This window comes from Aureobasidium subglaciale (assembly GCF_000721755.1).
Source record: "Aureobasidium subglaciale EXF-2481 unplaced genomic scaffold scaffold_7, whole genome shotgun sequence".
Classification (NCBI taxonomy): Eukaryota; Fungi; Ascomycota; class Dothideomycetes; order Dothideales; family Saccotheciaceae; genus Aureobasidium; species Aureobasidium subglaciale.
Window position 1 is genome coordinate 947,475 of NW_013566988.1, and position 18,380 is coordinate 965,854.

Consider the following 18,380-nt stretch of genomic DNA (forward strand, 5'->3'; position numbering starts at 1 on the left):
AGTGTAGTATGTCATAGTGAGAACAAAGCGATGCATGTTGACTATTGCTACACAAACATAAGCACAATCACCAGCCGAAACCAACGCCACCAGTCCTACATTCCTTAGTTCTACCATTCATCCATCAGAGTCTATCCAAAGTGCCTGCGGTTGCAGTTGATTCGGCTCCTGCAGTAGTAGTGTACGTGAACGTGGCACAGCCAATCGGACATTCGGTTGCACATGCAGCGAGCTCGGTCTCTGTAACAGCATCTCCACAGCTAGGGACAGTCGTGGTGGTCTCGTATACGCAAAGAGGCCTGATGCACGTAGAAGTGTCGAAAGTGCATGATGGATCCTCTGCAGTTGTGGTGATAGTGTAAGGAGCGCAAGAAACACTGATGGGAGAAGGTAGGCCGACCGGAGGAACACTGGTAGGAGAAGGCAAGTCGATCGGGCCACCTGGGTTGGCCGTAGTGTCGGGGAAAGACACATCGGTAGGAGATGGAGGGACTGGATCTGGGTCGGGGACTATGGTTGGGAAGTCCTCCATGGTGACAGTCTCGGTGTAGCAGGGAGAGCACGATCTCGGGCATGCAGTACGAGTCTTCGTGCTGCAGTAGGACTCGACATAGGTGGTAAAAGATGTGACTGTGCAGGTCGGTGAGATGCAGTTCAAAGCTGGACAGCCTGCAGGAGTGGTATAGGCAATGGAGATGGGGCAGCGTGAGCAAGCTGCGGCATACGCGGTGCTATCAAGTCATTAGCTTCTCCTGGGGTCGGACTTGGATGATCGATGATGCATACCTGCTGAGCAAGCTTAGAAGACCAACTGAGGCAAGCAGGCGCGGCATCGTGTTTGTTGATGCCAATGTCTAAACAAGATGGATCTAAGTCTGTTTGAGCAATTTCGAGATTCAATCAAGTTAATGGATGCAGATTGAAGATGCTGTAGATGGCTTTGGGAAGTCAAGGCTATTATATATCCCCAGTATGACATATGCGTGAACAGGCCCAGAAATAAAACAGCTTGACCGTTTCATGGGAGCTATGCAGTTTTGCTAGGCTGGAAGGAACGATGGACAGGATGGAGGGGTAACTCCTCGTATCGATAGTAGCACATACCTCGAATGAGACTATTGAGACATGCATAGGTCGAGTTATGTAGTACGGTTAGGTAGGCGCAGTCGCAATAGTCAGGTCTTGCCCAAGACAGTGGTCAGGAAGCAGAAGTGAAGATCAATTGAAGATCATGATGTATTCAGCTCGGCATGGCTACCTTCTACTGAGTTTTTGTTGAGATTGCCATCTTTCTTTCGCACGAGAAAAATAGCAGATCTTTGAGGGGAAGACGCCGGCGCGTTTGAAGTTCGACTGGCCAAAAGTCTTGTTCCTTTTCAACATCATTCCTGATGGCATATCAAAGTCCACCCACCATTAACGCCATGCGGATGCACCTGACCAGACTCAGGGCTTTCGGAGAACAAGCAAGAAGAGGTTGAATACATGAAAAGAGATGGACGAAAAGAGACGGTTGGTGTGGTGTCGCTCGTCGGAATGCTTGGAACAAGTCGTGGCGCCAAGCTCTGACTGCAGCAAGACGATGAAACACTGAGGGGTTTGACCTCATGACCGTTCATCGATCGTCTCTGTAGAGGGAGTCCGGAAATAGTACAGGGTAGAAATGTGATGTAATGTCGTTATGAGTGTTGTTTAGGCAGCCTTGGGTTTCTTGGTACCATACTTGGATCGCGAGGTGATTCTGTTACCGACACCACCCTAGAGTAATAATTAGTATAGCCATCGACAAGGAAGCGAGAGGAAAAACAAACCAGATCCAAGGCACCTCTGACGAGATGGTACTTGACACCGGGACAATCCTGGGAACGACCACCGCGGACCAAGACAACAGAATGCTGCTGGACATTGTGACCTGTGGAATATCGTGTTAGCGATGATTTCTACATTCCGTTCTCCGCTCAATCCCAAGACCTGAACAGCCCTTATTCCTTCTCCTCGTCTCTTGTAACGTACCTTCACCAGGAATATAGGCAGTAACGACTCTTCCGTTACTCAATCTCACTCTTGCGACCTTGCGCTCTCCAGAATTGGGCTTCTTGGGCTTAGTAATACCAACACGCACACATACACCCTTCATCTCCGGTCGATCCTTCAGTTGCGGCGATGTAGGTTTACGTGCTCTTTGCGCGACACGGCAGCCGCGCATGACTTGGTTGTAAGTGGCCGAGAATGGTGACGACGTGCTGAATGTGCGTGGTGATGAGGCGATCGGTGTACGGAGAGTGGTGTTGAGGGCGGCGAAGTTGGGGCGCGCGGCGACTGGCAGCCTGAGTAGGCGTGTAAAGAGGTTGAGGGCCATGGCGAGCGTATAGCGACGTCTACGACTGCGGTATGTCTAGAATTCTGGTCGCAGAGGTTCAATTGTTCAAAGCCGCACTGACTTCGCCGCGGGAGAGCCAAGAGAGTCTTGGCGGACATTCCCACCATCCTCTTGTGCAGAATACTGCCACATCCACTCTACCCAAGAATCAACGCAGGGCAAAGGCGAGCTGTAGAAAGGCAATGTCATATGCCGTCTTGCTCAACTAGTAAGAAGTTCATGACGAAGTACCTCAATGACATCGCTGCAAGTTAAAAAGTATCGTGCATCAAGACATCTATAACGTGACACTCTCAGTAGGCATCACCCATTGTTAAGTCCACGAGAAGACCCCTCCGTATTCCGGCTGAAAGCCAGAGATATGATGGAGGAAATTCGCATGCGAGTATCGTGATGATGAGAACCCGTTGTAGACGCATTTTGTGGTCTTTTTCTGAGAGGATGTAGGTTGTAAGGTATGAAAGAGAGTAATGGTTGAAGATGGTTGATATTAATTTGCTTGAGTAATTTGGTTATGACGTGAAGGCACGATTGAGAGTGTAGCACTATTGAGAGCATTCGAGGCTCTAGTCATGTGTCCTGACACGGTTTCATCGAGCGTGGTGGATCTTGCCAGTGTCGAACACGGCCATCCTTGTTGATGACCCCTTCCATATTTGCTGAATATCAAAACGCAAGATTCGTCGAGGTAAAGGGGAGCCCTAGTTCCCAGAATCCGTGCGCATTTTCAAGGCTATCAAGTCAGGTAGGCGGTAGTGCTGAGATTTCCAAGCAAGACTCGACTATAGGCACAGTTTAAATTATCGCACTTTCCTTGTCTGGACTACTAGCATAACAGAGCTTGTAGAGAAGCACGAAACAACTGAGATCGGCAAGCCGCTCATAGGAGCACGCCTACCTCTCGTGGACGCAGACTTCGATTTCGGAAATGACTGTGGATCCTCAAAAGCAGAGAGGAACTTTAGAATGATAAAGGAAGTCCAGACTTAGTGATCAACAAGCGTTCCTCGAGATAGGATTCGTGATCAGTCAAGCTAGCATCAATGATCTCATAAGACATGTTCTATATTAGTAGGCGAGCTGTCGAGATGCAAGATACTTTTCACCAAAATTTGGTTACTAGATGGACAATGATGGCAGCACCAACTTAAATATGGTCTTAGAAAAGTAGACATTTGTCTACATGCATTTTAAGGCATGTTACCCGCGTAATCCACGAACAGGATGGTTAGAGCATTTCGGGCATGCTCCAGCTTCGGTGCCGATAAAGATTCGGCGGAATTGCTTTAGGCGAAAAAAATTCGGCATATGAAGAAACCAGCGAGCCTAGAGGGAAACAAGGATACAGTAGTACCAAGGAACAACTGTAGCAAGAGTAAGGATGCCCTCGCCTGCGATTTCGACTGCAGCATGCTTGCGGCAACAGTCGCTTCTAAAGTTGTCGAAAGAGCTCGGAAGAAAATAACCGTGGAGTAATTGGCGCCAGGCATAGTGAAAGAATGCTAGATCAAGATTCAGAGCAAAACATCTTGCAACTATGACCGGATACAAGATTGATCTTAGCCACTTTGAGATAACAGAGGAGTTGTTGGCGGCGACAGGTAAGCCATCTGGTGCAGCAAAGGAGATGCCGGAGGATGTGACGTGTTCGGCAAGTTGTCGATGTATGGAAAGGTATGAGAGCGCTCTGTAAATCTGCATTAACTGACCAGACTCAGGATCACCGTCATGATGGCCTTGATGAGTACCCCGTCGCTTGTATGATAGCCGAGCTGGTTGGATTAAAGACCGAAACTTGTCAAAGCATCAAGCTTCTTGGACGCGCTTGGCCGATGCCGCCCGTCGCGCTTCGTACACGAGCCGACGTCCACCTCCACCTTCCTCTTTCGCTATCGCTCATCTTGCGGGATATGTCGCGTGCCCTGCGTGCCTCTTGTCAAATTAACAAAGTTCACACTTCCATCCCCTGGATGCTGCTCTGGGTCTATCTAACCGAAGTCGTGGCTACAGGCTTGTATACGGATCTGCGGCCGTAAAAGCTCTTCGTCGCAACTTAGCATCTGATTAGGCAGGTGAAGGATGATGAATATGCACTGATCTTCCTTTAGAAGCCCCTGGGTTCGAGCCTTTGGCCCTCCATACTCCACAATCTGCCATGGACACGAGAGGCTTAAGCATAGATCTAAGCATTTGCCGTGCCCTCGCCCACATTCTTAGCATACCCCTCTGTGATCGCTATCTAGGTTCTTGCAGTAGAATGGGCACTATCTGCAGGTATCGTGCTCTGCAATTTCCCGCATGTGCTCCACTATCTTGCGAGGCGACACCGTAGAGCACAGGTGCTACTGACGAGCTTAGGGACAGCAGCTATCCGTGAGGGGTATAAACAGACCAGTACCCCTTCAGTTGTCTGTTGTCTTTCATTCAGCAGTCTTCCTCTCTTAGTGCTGATCAACATGTTGTCGGCTTCCCTTCTTTCCATTGCGGCTTTGACCGTCCCTAGTGTTCTAGCAGCCTCTCTTCGCGATCAACTTCCAGGAGTACCAGCAGGATGGTCTGTTTCAGGGACCCCTGATGCTTCTCAATCCATTACCCTGAAGCTGTCTGTCAAGCAACAGAACATCGATCAGCTTGAGGGTCTGCTGAAGTCGGTCTCTGACCCATCGAGCTCCAATTACGGCAAATACTACACCGCCGATCAAGTCAATGCTCTTTTTGGACCATCAAGTGGCTCTGTCGATGCTGTGTCATCGTGGGCCAAGTCATCTGGTCTGGAGAGCAGCCTCGACCGCGGCCTTCACGTCACAGTCAAGACCACCGTCGGTGATGCCAACAAGGTCTTTGGCGCCAACTTCACGACCTTCAAGGACGAGGCTACGGGTGTAGAGAAGCTTAGAACACTGCAGTACTCTGTACCTGATGAGATCGCTAGCCACATCGATTTCGTCTCACCGACTACCTTCTTCGGACGCACAAATGCGCAAAGCGCTCTCAGATTGCCAGAAAACGTTGGCATTGAGAAGCCGCGTTCGCTTCAGTCAGGACCGCTGTCAGACTTGGCCAAGCGTGTTACCACTTGCATCTCCCACTCAGCTCGCGGAACTGCTTACCTTGGTCCTGATTGTTGGAAGTCGGTGTTGAACATTACATACGCCGCCGACGCATCATCTGGTAGCCGTATCGGCTTTGGCAGTTTCCTGAACGAGTCAGCTATCGTGACCGACTTGTTCCTCTACGAGCAAAAGTACGGTATTCCTCAGCAGTCGTTCAATGTTACTCTGATCAACGGCGGTATCAATCACCAGGAGCCAGAGTACACAAGTATCGGCGAGGCCAATCTGGATGTCCAGAACATCGTCGGCTTGGGCCACCCCCTGCCAGTCACTGAGTTCATCACAGGAGGCTCGCCCCCTTTCATCCCTAATTTGGATGAGCCCACTGATGCGGACAACTCCAACGAGCCTTACTTGGACTATTACGCATACCTGCTGTCGCAGCCTAACGAGGCTCTGCCTCAAGTCATCTCCAACTCTTACGGTGATGACGAGCAAACCGTTCCTATCGACTACGCTACATACGTGTGCAACCAGATTGGTATGATGGGTCTCCGTGGTATCACCATCCTTGAGTCCTCCGGTGACACTGGTGTTGGTGCTCCTTGCCAGTCGAACGATGGCAAGAAGACCCCTCAGTTCACCCCTGCTTTCCCCGGTACTTGCCCTTACGTTACCGCTGTTGGCGGTACCCAAGGAATTGACCCCGAGGTAGCCTGGGATGGCTCCACTGGTGGATTCAGCAACTACTTCCCTCGCGCATGGTACCAGGAGTCCGCAATCGAGACTTACCTCGGTTCCTACGTCAGCAAGGCCGTCCAGGAGTACTACACCCCCTTCACCAACTTCAGCGGACGTGGATTCCCTGATATCTCAGCCCACAGCTCCAACCCTTACTGGCCTGTGTATGCTAACGGTGTTCTCGCTCTCTACTCTGGTACCTCCGCAGCTGCTCCTGCCTGGGCTGCTATGATCGGTCTGCTCAATGACGCTCGTCTCAAGGCTGGGCAGCCTGTGGTTGGATTTGTTAACCCTCTTTTCTACTCCCTGAAATCTGGCTTCTTGGATGTTACCAAGGGTGCTGCTACCGGCTGCAATGGTGTCAACGCTCAAACTGGTAACAAGATTCCTGGCGCCTCAGTCATCCCCTGGGCCACTTGGAACGTAAGTTTTGCTCTCCTCTTCCTCACTGTCTTAGACCCGCACTAATATATCGACAGGCAACCGTCGGATGGGATGCTGTCACCGGTCTGGGTCTGCCCAACTTCGGTGTTCTCCTCGACACTCTTGGTCTCAGTGCTTACAACAAGACCGCAACACCCTCATGCCCTTCGTGGAACACCCTTGAGTTCACTCCTTCTACTGGTAGTACCTACAAGATCGAGTGCGGTGTCGACCACGCCGGTGGTGTCTTCTCTCAAGTCTACGTCAACGGTACCGATAGACTCAACAACTGTATCCTGGCTTGTGAGGGTACCGCCGGCTGCACCGATGTTCAGCTCTCTGGTACTACCTGCTACCTCAAGCATGACGTGGGAACCACCATTTCCAGCCCCGGTGCTATGGGTGCTCGTCTCATCTCGCAGCCTGCTGGTCTTCATGCTCAGCTTACCTCGACTGTCTCATGCTCAAGCTGGAACAACACAATGTGGACCTCTCCCGCAGGCTCTCAATACTTTGTCGAGTGTGGTATTGATCACAAGGGCGGTGACCTCAAGATGGTTTACGTCAAGGGCGGTATCGCCGCTTGTGCTGCTGCTTGTGACCAGACCCCTGGCTGCATCGACGCTACCCTTTCCGGCTCATCTTGCTACCTCAAGAGTAAGGTTGGCAAGGCTGTGCCTAACGCATATGCCTTTGGTACCCTCTTGATTTCCAAGGGCAACTCGACTGGTAACGCCACCATCAGCCACTAAAAGTATTTACGAATGTATGATTTTCTCCTGAGGTCTAGGTTGAGACCATTATATGTAGCTACAAAATATATGACTTCTACTTCAATGTTCCATCGATACCGTATACAGCTCATGCACAGTTAGATTACTGTCGTACCGCGAAAGTGTAACGGAAAGTAAGACGAGACACGCGATACAGATGCTGATAAACATGAAGAATAATAATGGGTGCTGTAGGCCTGATTTTCGAAATGACGAGTGAGAGTCCAAATTGAGAAGCCGAAAGTGTTGATGAGATATAGTGACTGCAGTTGTATAGGCCTTGATGTCATGTAGACAGATGGCAGCACCAAGCCAGTCGCAGGTATGGTTGTAGAAAGGTAGACATTTGTCCATGTGCATTGTTGAGGCATGATACCAGCAAGCCCGAAGCATGCGGCTCTACGCGTAATGAACGAACGTTACTCAAATGTCGAGGCCAAAGTATACGGCCACTGCAGATCGATCATAACTTGGATGCAGCAAGGGAGTCAATTTCAGGAGACAAGGTGGACAGGACCGAGATTTACCAGTGTCAAGTTCTATCATGTGAAAGCTCTGGCTCATCAAATATACCCAGATGTTCGGTACCTCAATCGGAGTGTTCAGCATTTAGAGTTGCTCGCTGGACTAGACGTTGATGGAATAGATGTTGTACACACAGGAGGACGGCCTCTTAGTTTTTGGGGTGTCTCTGGGTGGTTAATAACCCATCGTACGGTTGATCTAGATATCTGTCTCTCGTTCGATCTTGGATTTGTTCCATTTGGCGACGTGCCAGAGCGCGAGGATCGTATGGCGTTGTTTGAGCGTCAGTCGTGTATTAGGAGGCTTCTCACGCTCAGATTGACGAGCTGCGCGGTTTGGAGTAGTCGGATCCATAGTGTATACAAGAGCGAGGGAAGCGTGAGCGAGCGCGAGAGGTGTGCGAACTGATGCCGAGATTGGTGGCGAATTGGCTAAATTAGAGTTCGGCGAAGGGGGGTGGTAATCCGTTCTTGCACCCCCCTTGTACGAATCGATTTCATGAAGCGGCATCTTATCTTCCGAAAGTTTGCAGACAAGGTACATTACGATAAACGATTTTCAAGGGAAAATGATCATCAAGGCAAGTCTTTCTAATGCAGGTACAGCTGATCTGCAACGAAGCAGATCGCTCTGATAGTTTTGCACTGTAGCTACCTACATACCCAGCTCTTGTATGCACACTGCGAAATGCAACCTTTGTCTCCCAGCTCCTTTGAACTCGAATAGAAGCGAAAAGTCGAGCCGGGTTTTACCTCCCCAAGCGTGCCGTCTTGCTACGCTGAAAAGTACAGATATCATAAAGAGCCACCTAAGCCCAGGCCATGCAAAAACAATAAAGGAAATCGTGAATGTCGTGATTACTAGTCGCTCAACTCTGCCATTTCTCTTTCTTTAGCCATGAGCGCTGCCCTCATCATTGCCATCTCTTGTTCCAGTCGTGCTTTCTTCTCTTGTCGCGATGGTTGGCTCTGCTGCGAGAGGTCGGCAACGCCCATGACGGCCAGAGGAGCTTTGTAGTCTTGCATGGAGCTAGTGGAGCCAGGAGCGGGCGGTGGAGCAGACAGGGAAGGATCAATGTTTTCTGCTTCGCTCCTTTGACTGCGATCGCTACGAGGGTATGCTGGCGAAAGGGGCTGGCGCACTTGATCGGAAGCGTTACTGATTGAGAAGGAACGTTTGCGCGAGATGGGTAGAGTCGAAGCATGAGCGAATTCGGGCTGTTCGGCCGATATCGGGCGTGATGGCTTGCCGAAATGCGTAAAGTCGACAGCGATGGGGGCGCGATGGTGACGAGGGGCATCGAGAGAAGCAGGAGGCGGGAGGTGGTGAGTGTGAGCATGCGAGTGTTCGGGGTGGTGTTGTTGTTGCGACTGGGGATAGTATGGCGGAACAGATCTCTGGGCTGCGGGCTCAGGCGGAGGTGAGATGGGCTGCGAGTTGTTGACGGAAAAAGGAGCGAGATGTTGATCGTTGGTAGCGGGCATGACTCTGCGACGACGCTTGATCTCCGACTTCTTCATGCCGGAGGGGCGGTGGACACCGTGGAGCTTGTAGTAGAGACCTAGAAGATACAAATCAGATTTGATCAAGATAAGATAAGAGATGTAGTTGGCAGAAAACATACCGCAGGCATTGCAGATGGTGTGTCCGTTGTCGTCGCGTCTCCACAATGGCGTAATTGTCGTACCACAATTCTGGCAGGCCACGGTGACATTGGCAGCGGGCGCTTGGCTGGGGCCGGGACCGGGGCTGTTTTGCGCGTGCGGGTACGGGCTCTGGCTGGCGGCGTGTTGACCGGGAGGCTGGCCGTGCGCGCGACTGTCGTTTGCTTGCGCCAGAGCGATCTGTGCCGTCTTGCTCACACGGTTGTTGTATGCAGGGCATCCGTTACAGCCGTCGTGGCCTCCTGTGCCATTACAGCGACCTCCACCGGGGCATGTGCCGTTGGATGTCGTGTCGGCGACGTATGTTGCTCCTCCGAGCTGCTTGGCCGCCGACGGTGATGAGCTCTTCCTATTGCCCGACGCTGTCGTCGATTGCTCTTGTTGTTGCTGTTGGCCGGAGGGGGATGTTTGAGCTCCTCGTTTTAGATTGACGGGGCGCATTTGGTTTCGTGCTTTGAGGTAGAGTCCGCAGGCGTTGCATATCGTGTCGCCGGCTGGTGAGCGTCGCCATAAAGGTGTTCGCGTTGTACCGCAGTTACTAGGATCCGGTCAGCATGTGTGTATGCTACAAGAAGCGATCAGGCCGTACCTGCACACTTGGCCGGCTCCGCCCATGCCTGTGTTGAAGGGTTTCCTCTGTTTTACCCACGTGAGTTCGTGGATGGACGGTAGTTGTAGATTCTGCTGTTGTTGCTGGTGATGCGAGTGTTGTGGTGTAAGTTGTTGTTGTTGTTGTTGCGCCGAGAGACTCGTCTCACTGCCTCCGTCATCCGACAGTCGTTCGACATCTCCACCACTTCTGCTTCCGCCGTCTACTGTTGATGGTGTAGTGCGACGATCGGCTATCGTTGGGCCATGTTGGATGCCTTGTGAGTGTTCGATCAAGCGTTCGGCGAGTTCCAGTTCTTCTTTGGATCGTTCGTTGGACAGACGTGCACCTGCGGCAGGAGACGGCGCGAGTATGGTTGATGGGTTGGACATGATCGGGGTCGGACTCGATGTTTCGAGATGTCGTCGTCAAGGAGCGGGACACTGCCTTCGAGGCGGAGTGGTATGAGTGAAAGGATCACGCCAAGCCGAGTGTTTACGAAGCGCGCGACTTGCTGCAGCCTATCGTTGTTCGACAACCTGGGGGAATATGCTCTTGCTTGGCGATGTGACAACCAATATCGGGGATGAATGTCGTCGAGATCCTCCAACAACACGGCTTCCAGAGTCAGGTACGGCTTCCAGGAGGGAACTTCAGGGCGTGTACGACCGTGTATGTCAGGTTTGCCTGCGAGGCCGAGGGAGCAACAGGAAACAGAAAGTACGAGATCACGGTTGATGACAATGACTTTGCTCTGATTGGTCCGTCCCACTTCGAGAGCTTCTGTCCTGTAATGCTGATCTGGAAGCGTTCCGACTGGCTCGAAAACTCCACTTTTACCGCTTTACCTTTAGGCAATGGAACCTTCTGATCGCTTTCGCTTAACTTGGCATCAACAGTGACATCGCTGCTCTCACGGCCTTATTCCACTCTCGTAACCACACCGAGATGTGCCCGTGCACCACGCCTATCATACTCGACGTGCTGCCCTCTCGTCTGCGGCCATCGACTTACGTACGTCAATCGCAAGCAACATCAGCTTCTAGATCACGACGCTTGCAGCTTGCGGCCCGGCAAGCCTTATAGAAGAAGCGAGCACTTTGTCGATTTCACCGACGCTTTCCGCGGGGCTCAGGGTCTGCTGTATCGGCCATTGAGAAGGCCGTGCTTATGACCGTGATGCTCTCCTGGAAAAGACAATTAAGGCGGCACATTCTGCCGGATTTCATTCATCTGTCGGCTTCACTGGCAACAAGAAAGTGTGCAGCGTATTGATGGAGCCTGTGTAGGCAACAGATATGTCTCGTCAAGATTTGACGTGTGATCATGGTGTACCTATTTAGCGACAAAATCGCCCTTGGGTGGAATTGTTACCAGGCCCCTGACCTCCTTCGTCCGCCATTGGATAGCCTGGAGCAGATGGTAAAGAACCTGCAATGTCGGCATCGGTACACCTAGAGCTGTGCCAACTCTAAGAGGCTCTCCCACGATATTCTCAAACTCGGTAAAGTTACCCTGGGACGAGTTATTAGCTTGCGCTCAAGATCAAGTCGAGCTGTCTCCCTATTCCTACCTTTCTCATATCTCCCAACATCGAAGGCGGAAGATACATATTCAAGGGATCGATCTCGATCATGAAGTCGCAAACGTCAGGAGGGAGCTCTACGCCAACGGCTTTGGCTGCAGCTCTGATCTCCTCCATAGCAGGCTTGACGAGTCCATCAATCGCACCATCCGCGAGTCTGATCCGCCCAGTGTCCAAGCCAGTGAGAGCGCAGATTGAGTTCAGGCAAGCATTGTAAACCAGCTTTCGCCATCTCGCAAAGTTGACGTCCAGTTGCAATTCGCAGTCAGTCTTTCCGCCAGCAGAATAGATACGGACAAAGTCCCTTGCGGCGGCCTCTTCATCCTTCGCTGATAGATTGGGATTGTGGAAGGGTCCAATCAGGACTCGGTCGTTGTCATCGTGCTCAATTACGCCAGGCTCAGTTTCATGTGATCCGATCATGCTCACACCAGACAGTACTATGTTGTTGGGGAATGCCTCGAACATCGGCTTCTCGATGTTAAGACCATTCTGAATAAGAACAATCACCGTATGTCCAGGTTTGACAGCAGGAGCAATGAGCTCAGTCAGAGAAGGTGGACAATCTGGCTGATTTTTTGTTGTGCAGACAAGGTAGTCGAACTGCTTCTCCGATGCCTTGGGGACGTAGTTGATGACTGGATACTTTAGCAGGATGAATGGTCAATTGATGTATACATAAACTGACCCTCGGATGGTCGCCATCCCTTCAATGTGCCATGATCACAAGATGCAATCTCAAAACCTCTTTCCTTGACAGCTTTGAAATTCGAACGCAACACAGCTGTCACTTCTGCGTGACCACCAACTTCAAGGTTCAGTGCTGCAATCGTGCCAACTCCGCCGCTGCCGAACAGAAGGACCTTTGATTTGTCGGTGTGCATTTCGAAATGTGAATTATGACTGTGTCTTTTCTCTCTGAAGTCTGGCTGCATGAATTGTTTGCTATCTATATAAGCTTGAGTAACGTCAAGAGGGAGGTCTGGAGATACATATCCCTATCACGGCCAACATGATCTCCAAATACAGCAAGTGTTGGCCGAGGAGAGCGGAGGAAGCAGCTCGGTCAAACCTGAGGAGCCTTACGCCGACAACTTTGACAGGAAGAATCTGAACACGCCGGATTGTCCGAAGACGCCGACATTACGAGGAGAAAAGCCTACTTCAGCCTTAGTCTCTTGCGCAAAGTACACGGAGAACGCAGAGCTGAAATTAGAGAACGTGTGTGCCACCATGTTCCAGGTTTGTGTCCCCTAACAGACCTCTCGTGTTCTCCGACTGAATCCCCTGCCGTCGGATTTCGACTTCCAATTTGCCGTTGAGTGGTGTTTCCCCCGATTCACCACACCTTTACTCCGAGTAGCAGTACACCGGTATGAGTAAAATGGCAGGCCTTCGGCCTTTGTGGCCTCGCATATTTTCCTATCTGGTGACTCGGTCTTGCCTTCTCTTTTTTGCAACCTTTGCAGCAGATCAAAAGAAAGAAGCATGAGTCCGCGATCAAACGCGTGTTCCACCTGCCGTTCGCGCAAGGTCAAGTGTGATAGGAGTCTACCAAGATGCTCGGCCTGCAGGCGACTAAATCTGGATTGCGTTCAACAAGGCGCTGTCCAAGGATTAATATGGCTTGACCCTGGAGTGCCTAATAAGACTACTTCTCGGAAATGTAGCACAGAATCTCCGGAAAGAGAGATGGGTCTTCGTAGGAAACCACTATTCTCAGGTAATTTCTAAAATATCATAGTCTTCTATTTTCAGCGCTGACCAAAACCTAGATCGCGAGCGCATTGCAGAATGCTCCAGGATGACAAGACAGATTTCAGAGCACCAAGTAGAGGGCCTTCTTTTTCAAATGGATGCTCAGGCCGATACACTGGAATACGATGCACCACTAAATCATGGACCGTTTGGAATCTTCTCATTGCACAGACCCAAGTCACCGTCGCTCACGCCTTCTTCACCACCTGTACCTGAGCCCGTAGCTCTACCAATCATCAATGCACTACCGGAGGACGACTGGTACGGCATTGACTTCTTGAATATCGAGCAACCTTCGCACGATTTCCAACCTGTCATGGCAAAGACCCCTCTCCCCATGTCTTGGGCCACTTCTCCATCAATGTTCAACTTTGGTGAAGGAATGGATGAGGCTTTTGACATAAGTCTGAATACAGCCGAGGATCCTTCTGGAATCACCGACCTGGCCAGGTTCTTCCCTCTCAGCCCTCGCTTACCTACACCAGTCACTTTGACCTTCTCTCAGGACGTTGGAGGAATGGCGCCTGGAGTCATGCGCACCTTACTGGACCACTATCAAACTTCGATGATGTCCTGCTTTACACCGTTACATCACGAGAAGCCTCCATGGAAGATTCTTCATTTGCCTTGCGCCATATCAGCATATGGAGAATTGTCCCTCCTCGGCGATTCAAACAACGCTAAGATGACGTTACTCTTTGCAGTCCTTGCTATGAGCGCTTTCAACTTAAAGCACCTGCAGACGGATCCCATGGAAGCTGATAATTGGCAGTCTATTGCGGAGTCGTATCGTGAGAAAGCAAAGGCGCGACTGAAGACTTGCCTTCGCGAACAGAGCGAAGAGAAGAAGAAGTCAAAGTACAAGGAAGTCCTAATGGCTCTGACCAGCATGGTTACAGTCTGCGTGGTCAGTGGTCAAATGCAGGAAGCAAGATGCTATCTTCTGGACGCGGAACGCTTCATCTACATGCAAAGCCAAAAGAAGCCCAAGCAATCACGAAAATGCAACATGCTGCATAGCATCTATCTATACCTACGGATCATCGAGGAAAGCACTTTTACCCCCGTCGAGGGTTCTCAGCCCTTCTTGGCCGATCAGCCGTATGCTATGACAAATCAGACACCGAACGCGCTCTGTCGCTACCCCTCTCTATGGACCGACCATTTGAAGCTGGGCTCAGATATGGACTTTCAGGATATGGCAGATCTGGAGACACGGCTGGTGAAGTTTCCCGCTGACCAGGACGAACCGACCATGTTCGAGCAAATTTACGGCATTCCTGAATCACTCTTCCGTCTGATCTCCCATGCCACACATTTGGCCGATGAGGTTCGCCGTAGTCGCTCTGCGAACTCCGGTGGCATGTCTCGCGATCTTGAGCAGAGGGCGAAGCTCACCGAGAGCAAGATTTGCAACTGGAAGAACCCTTACAAGCTTCTGGCTGAGAGACAGACCTTGATTGTTTACGGACCTGCGGAAAGATCCGACAAGATTGAGGTGCGAACAGACTTGCTCTACAACTTCCTAGAGGCTATGCACTCTGCTCTGATCATCTATTTCTACCGCCGAGTCAGAGACATGAACGCAATGTCATTGCAGCACTGGGTTGGCAAGACAATTCACAACCTTCTGGAGCACGAGAAGAAGAAGAACAAGTACGGCGATACATCTGCCTACGTCGCTTGGCCCGGTTTCATCGCTGCTTGCGAAGCCTTGGATCCTGTGCACCGCGAGCAAATCTCGGCGTTCATGTTCAGAGCCGGTCAACAGTCTGGTATGGGAATGTTCGGCACTGCCACCGAGGTAGCAACAAAAGTGTGGGCAGCGAGGGATGACACGAACTCGTGCGATGTTTCGTGGAGTGACATCTTGGCTACAAGCAAGAATGGGTTGATTGTCACATGAAGAGATGGAAAGAAAACTGATGACTGATGATTATGATTTTACGAATATACCAAAAAGCTCAATACTTAATTTTGACTACTTTATACCTTTAACCTTTGCTCAACCATCTCTCGACTATCTACGTGATCTTTCACATTCACATATGGCTGTGGCCGTTAGTTCTGATTGCATCCCTTTGGAACGGAAGAACTCTGCGGCCCGCGATATGTGATCTTGATGTGTTGCTCGACGAAAATCTTGATGTGTGCATGAAAAATCGAAAGCGGCTTAAACAACCACGATGGCCGGACGAAGCACTCATTTTGAGCTCCTATTCTAGTACATGGATCATAGGTTGGATCCATACTGTCTGATATTACCATAGCTGTTGATGCTGTCGGTAATGGTATGCTACGTCTGGTAACAGGGTGATCCACACAGCATGATCGACATGGCCGCGGTCTCGATCTCCGGGTTCTGACGGATCTATGACGCAGTGTATACGACCCCACACTCGATGCTTCACACGGGTGGTTTCCAGCGGAGCTCTCGTAAGCTAAATCATCGATTGAGAAACGGCAGAAGATGCGTCTGTCCGTTACCTCCTCTCTGCTTTAATCCCTCTCCAACTTCCCCCTCCTTCCGCTACACCAAACCTATCACACACACTCCACAATGGCACAATCCCACGCTTGCTGTACCGTTCCTCCCGTCATCAGCAAGGGCTATGATGCAAAGGGCACTTATACCACCATTGATGGTATGAAGACCTATGTTACTGGCCCTAGCGATGCAAAGAAGGCTATCCTGGTTGTTTACGACATATTTGGCTTCAAGGACCAGACTCTGCAGGGTGCGGATATTTTGGCGACTGGCGATGAGGAGAACAAGTATTTGGTTGTTATGCCTGACTTCTTTGAGGGCAAGCCGGTTGACATTAACGACTACCCTCCTGACACTGTACGTCGACTATTTCCTTCCCCTGTGCTGGTTTCTGTCATGGTTGGAGCTGTCTTAAGGCACGGTCTATATTAGATCTGCAGCAATGTCGCCGAGATACGTTGTTCTGTCGACTTCCCGCCTGTGCCTTTCTACAGCTCCGAAAGCGACAGAACGTAGCACATAGGGCTGGCTGTTTCAATCTGATCAAAGCTGACAACATTTACAGAAGGAGAAGGGTGAACGTCTCGGCAAGTTCTTCGAGACTACCGGTGCACCACCCAAGACTGTCGGCCGCGTCCCCAAGGTCATCGACGAGATCAAGTCTCAGCATAAGAGCATCCAATCCTTCGGCATCGTCGGCTTCTGCTGGGGCGGCAAGATTGTGAACCTGTCTTCGCAAAAGGACACTGTCTTCAAGGCCGCTGCTGCATGCCACCCTGCCATGGTCGACCCCAACGACGCCGCTGGAATCAGCATCCCTATCGCCATGTTGCCCAGCAAGGACGAGGACAAGGAGGCAGTGGAGAAGTGGGAGCAGGGTGTCAAGACCAAGCATCTTGTCAAGTGGTACAACGACCAGGTCCATGGCTTCATGGCTGCTCGGTGAGTGTCCCTAGTGACGATGCGGAAAGAACATAAACTGACGGAGTGCGACAGTGCCGACCTCGAGGACGAGAATGTCAAGAAGAACTACATGGATGCTTACGGCGTCTTGTTGAACTTCTTCCACGAGCACCTGTAAGTGCCTTTTTTACCACCCTGAAGTGAGACGGTCCAATTGTGTTGGTAAGCAAAGCCGCTTCTGTCACTGTAAGCTTGCACGGATGAATATGCTGACCTTTCTCTTGTAGGACCCTGGCCAACTCAACAAAGCTATGAAGTAGCGCACAAGGATACAGTAATCAGTAGTAGATGAATCACGAATCAGTTCTCTTCATCTCTTCATAAACGTCGTGAATTAAGGTTGTCGAGATTCCCGTCTCGGATTCATGCCCGGGCAGAAAATGTTTAATTACCCTCGTCCTCAACCTCCTCCATCTCGACTTGCTTCAATGCTCTCTCTGCAGCTTGACCATCAGTAGTCTCACCTCGGCTCATCATCTCAAATTGGGCTTCTTTTTCCATCTCATCAACAATCTTCTGCGCATCATTGTACCCAGCCTTTTCAAGTTTATCCACCTCTTCAGGTTCCAGCAATCTTCCCCCTTGACCCTTTTGTCTGGCGATATTCTGTGCCACTGCAGCAGGAACAAAGCGTCTAGATTCTTCCTTGAGGTTACGCAGTACCGGTGCCGAACTATACGTTGTTTGCGCGGGCGCAGGAGCAACAGCAGGTTTATTCGGCAATTGATGCGGCTTATCTCTTCTCGGGATAGGGGGCGGTGTATCCTTTGGCATGGGAATCTTTCTCACATCCTCATCTGTGTCGTCTTCATCGTCGTCGTTTCTCCTCCTCTTCCTTCCCTCACGTCCTCCTTCCCTAGGCTCGTCATAATCTCTTCTTGTCTTGAACGCTGGAGCTTTTTCTCCCAGCACATCTCTTGCTTTCTTTACAGCGCGTAGATCCTTTTCTAGCTGTTCTAGTGTAGACTGGTCCTTTGGCCGTAATTGCTGTGTCGATCCCAAGGACTTTAGGTCGTCGATTTGACGTTGCAGGCGTTCTGGGTTTCTGCGGGCGAGTTTCTCGTTTCGCTGGGCTTGGACGTTTGCTTTTGATTTTTTGAGCTGTTGTTTTTTGTCTGCTTTGTGTTGGGCGGCGACGGGGTTTATGTTGCGTTCTTTTGGCATTGTGATTTGGAGGCTGGGCTGTCTAGAGCTGGGCTAAGGGGTTGACTTCTTGTGGGTGAAATGGTGCTTGAACCTTAGGCAAAGGTCGAGAGAGCGAGTGCGAGGTAGTTGTACAGATTGGGATGTGATTGTTGAGTTGAAATGTGAATGTGGTGATGGTCTTGTCGCGACGAGAGTCTGACGCAAGTTTCGAGAAATGGAAGCTGTGTTTGCCTTGTTTGGATGCTTCGTCACAGCTTCTCTCCAAACTCCAAGTTCACGACATCACTGGCAG

At 50.8% G+C, this 18,380-nt stretch overlaps 9 protein-coding genes across 9 annotated transcripts; 3 read left to right on the forward strand and 6 right to left on the reverse strand.

Moving 5' to 3' along the window:
- Positions 1–124: 124 nt before the first annotated feature.
- Positions 125–833, reverse strand: AUEXF2481DRAFT_28611 (uncharacterized protein; the record flags this gene model as incomplete). The annotated part of the gene is made up of 2 exons (XM_013489469.1): positions 125–731; positions 787–833. 2 exons carry the CDS (start codon positions 831–833, stop codon positions 125–127), a joined length of 654 nt encoding a protein of 217 aa, XP_013344923.1.
- Positions 834–1,692: 859 nt separating this feature from the next.
- On the reverse strand, positions 1,693–2,359 carry AUEXF2481DRAFT_28612 (uncharacterized protein; the record flags this gene model as incomplete). The annotated part of the gene is made up of 3 exons (XM_013489470.1): positions 1,693–1,758; positions 1,812–1,912; positions 2,014–2,359. 3 exons carry the CDS (start codon positions 2,357–2,359, stop codon positions 1,693–1,695), a joined length of 513 nt encoding a protein of 170 aa, XP_013344924.1.
- Positions 2,360–4,489: 2,130 nt separating this feature from the next.
- Positions 4,490–6,888, forward strand: AUEXF2481DRAFT_651109 (uncharacterized protein). Its single transcript, XM_013489728.1, has 2 exons — positions 4,490–6,601; positions 6,654–6,888. Exons 1-2 carry the CDS (start codon positions 4,837–4,839, stop codon positions 6,779–6,781), a joined length of 1,893 nt encoding a protein of 630 aa, XP_013345182.1. The 5' UTR covers positions 4,490–4,836; the 3' UTR covers positions 6,782–6,888.
- Positions 6,889–7,367: 479 nt separating this feature from the next.
- Positions 7,368–7,921, reverse strand: AUEXF2481DRAFT_651303 (uncharacterized protein). The gene is made up of 2 exons (XM_013489729.1): positions 7,898–7,921; positions 7,368–7,839 (listed from the first exon to the last, which is right to left on the reverse strand). Exon 2 carries the CDS (start codon positions 7,761–7,763, stop codon positions 7,431–7,433), a length of 333 nt encoding a protein of 110 aa, XP_013345183.1. The 5' UTR covers positions 7,764–7,839; positions 7,898–7,921; the 3' UTR covers positions 7,368–7,430.
- Positions 7,922–8,529: 608 nt separating this feature from the next.
- Positions 8,530–10,637, reverse strand: AUEXF2481DRAFT_650620 (uncharacterized protein). Its single transcript, XM_013489730.1, has 3 exons — positions 10,149–10,637; positions 9,520–10,097; positions 8,530–9,456 (listed from the first exon to the last, which is right to left on the reverse strand). Exons 1-3 carry the CDS (start codon positions 10,538–10,540, stop codon positions 8,756–8,758), a joined length of 1,671 nt encoding a protein of 556 aa, XP_013345184.1. The 5' UTR covers positions 10,541–10,637; the 3' UTR covers positions 8,530–8,755.
- An 846-nt stretch (positions 10,638–11,483) lies between these two features.
- AUEXF2481DRAFT_4157 (uncharacterized protein) lies at positions 11,484–12,617 on the reverse strand (the record flags this gene model as incomplete). The annotated part of the gene is made up of 3 exons (XM_013489406.1): positions 11,484–11,663; positions 11,722–12,371; positions 12,422–12,617. 3 exons carry the CDS (start codon positions 12,615–12,617, stop codon positions 11,484–11,486), a joined length of 1,026 nt encoding a protein of 341 aa, XP_013344860.1.
- Positions 12,618–13,162: 545 nt separating this feature from the next.
- Positions 13,163–15,484, forward strand: AUEXF2481DRAFT_38958 (uncharacterized protein). The gene is made up of 2 exons (XM_013489554.1): positions 13,163–13,456; positions 13,509–15,484. The coding sequence occupies exons 1-2, from the start codon at positions 13,222–13,224 to the stop codon at positions 15,395–15,397; spliced, it is 2,124 nt and encodes a 707-aa protein (XP_013345008.1). The 5' UTR covers positions 13,163–13,221; the 3' UTR covers positions 15,398–15,484.
- A 567-nt stretch (positions 15,485–16,051) lies between these two features.
- AUEXF2481DRAFT_4159 (uncharacterized protein) lies at positions 16,052–17,060 on the forward strand (the record flags this gene model as incomplete). Its single annotated transcript, XM_013489407.1, has 3 exons — positions 16,052–16,336; positions 16,545–16,921; positions 16,976–17,060. 3 exons carry the CDS (start codon positions 16,052–16,054, stop codon positions 17,058–17,060), a joined length of 747 nt encoding a protein of 248 aa, XP_013344861.1.
- On the reverse strand, positions 16,929–18,366 carry AUEXF2481DRAFT_651468 (uncharacterized protein). The gene has a single exon (XM_013489731.1). The coding sequence runs from the start codon at positions 18,104–18,106 to the stop codon at positions 17,327–17,329; it is 780 nt and encodes a 259-aa protein (XP_013345185.1). The 5' UTR covers positions 18,107–18,366; the 3' UTR covers positions 16,929–17,326.
- Between the last annotated feature and the right edge of the window lie 14 nt (positions 18,367–18,380).

Bases quoted from the DNA above. Each gene is read 5' to 3' on its own strand.
- AUEXF2481DRAFT_651109 (XM_013489728.1), top strand. From the start codon at position 4,837: ATGTTGTCGGCTTCCCTTCTTTCCATTGCGGCTTTGACCGTCCCTAGT. The intron at 6,602-6,653 runs GTTTTGCTCTCC...ATATATCGACAG, and splicing joins CTGGGCCACTTGGAACGTAA to GCAACCGTCGGATGGGATGC.
- AUEXF2481DRAFT_651303 (XM_013489729.1), bottom strand. From the start codon at position 7,763: ATGCTTCGGGCTTGCTGGTATCATGCCTCAACAATGCACATGGACAAA.
- AUEXF2481DRAFT_650620 (XM_013489730.1), bottom strand. From the start codon at position 10,540: ATGTCCAACCCATCAACCATACTCGCGCCGTCTCCTGCCGCAGGTGCA. The intron at 10,098-10,148 runs GTACGGCCTGAT...ACCGGATCCTAG, and splicing joins GGAGCCGGCCAAGTGTGCAG to TAACTGCGGTACAACGCGAA. The intron at 9,457-9,519 runs GTATGTTTTCTG...TGTATCTTCTAG, and splicing joins CACCATCTGCAATGCCTGCG to GTCTCTACTACAAGCTCCAC.
- AUEXF2481DRAFT_38958 (XM_013489554.1), top strand. From the start codon at position 13,222: ATGAGTCCGCGATCAAACGCGTGTTCCACCTGCCGTTCGCGCAAGGTC. The intron at 13,457-13,508 runs GTAATTTCTAAA...ACCAAAACCTAG, and splicing joins TAGGAAACCACTATTCTCAG to ATCGCGAGCGCATTGCAGAA.
- AUEXF2481DRAFT_651468 (XM_013489731.1), bottom strand. From the start codon at position 18,106: ATGCCAAAAGAACGCAACATAAACCCCGTCGCCGCCCAACACAAAGCA.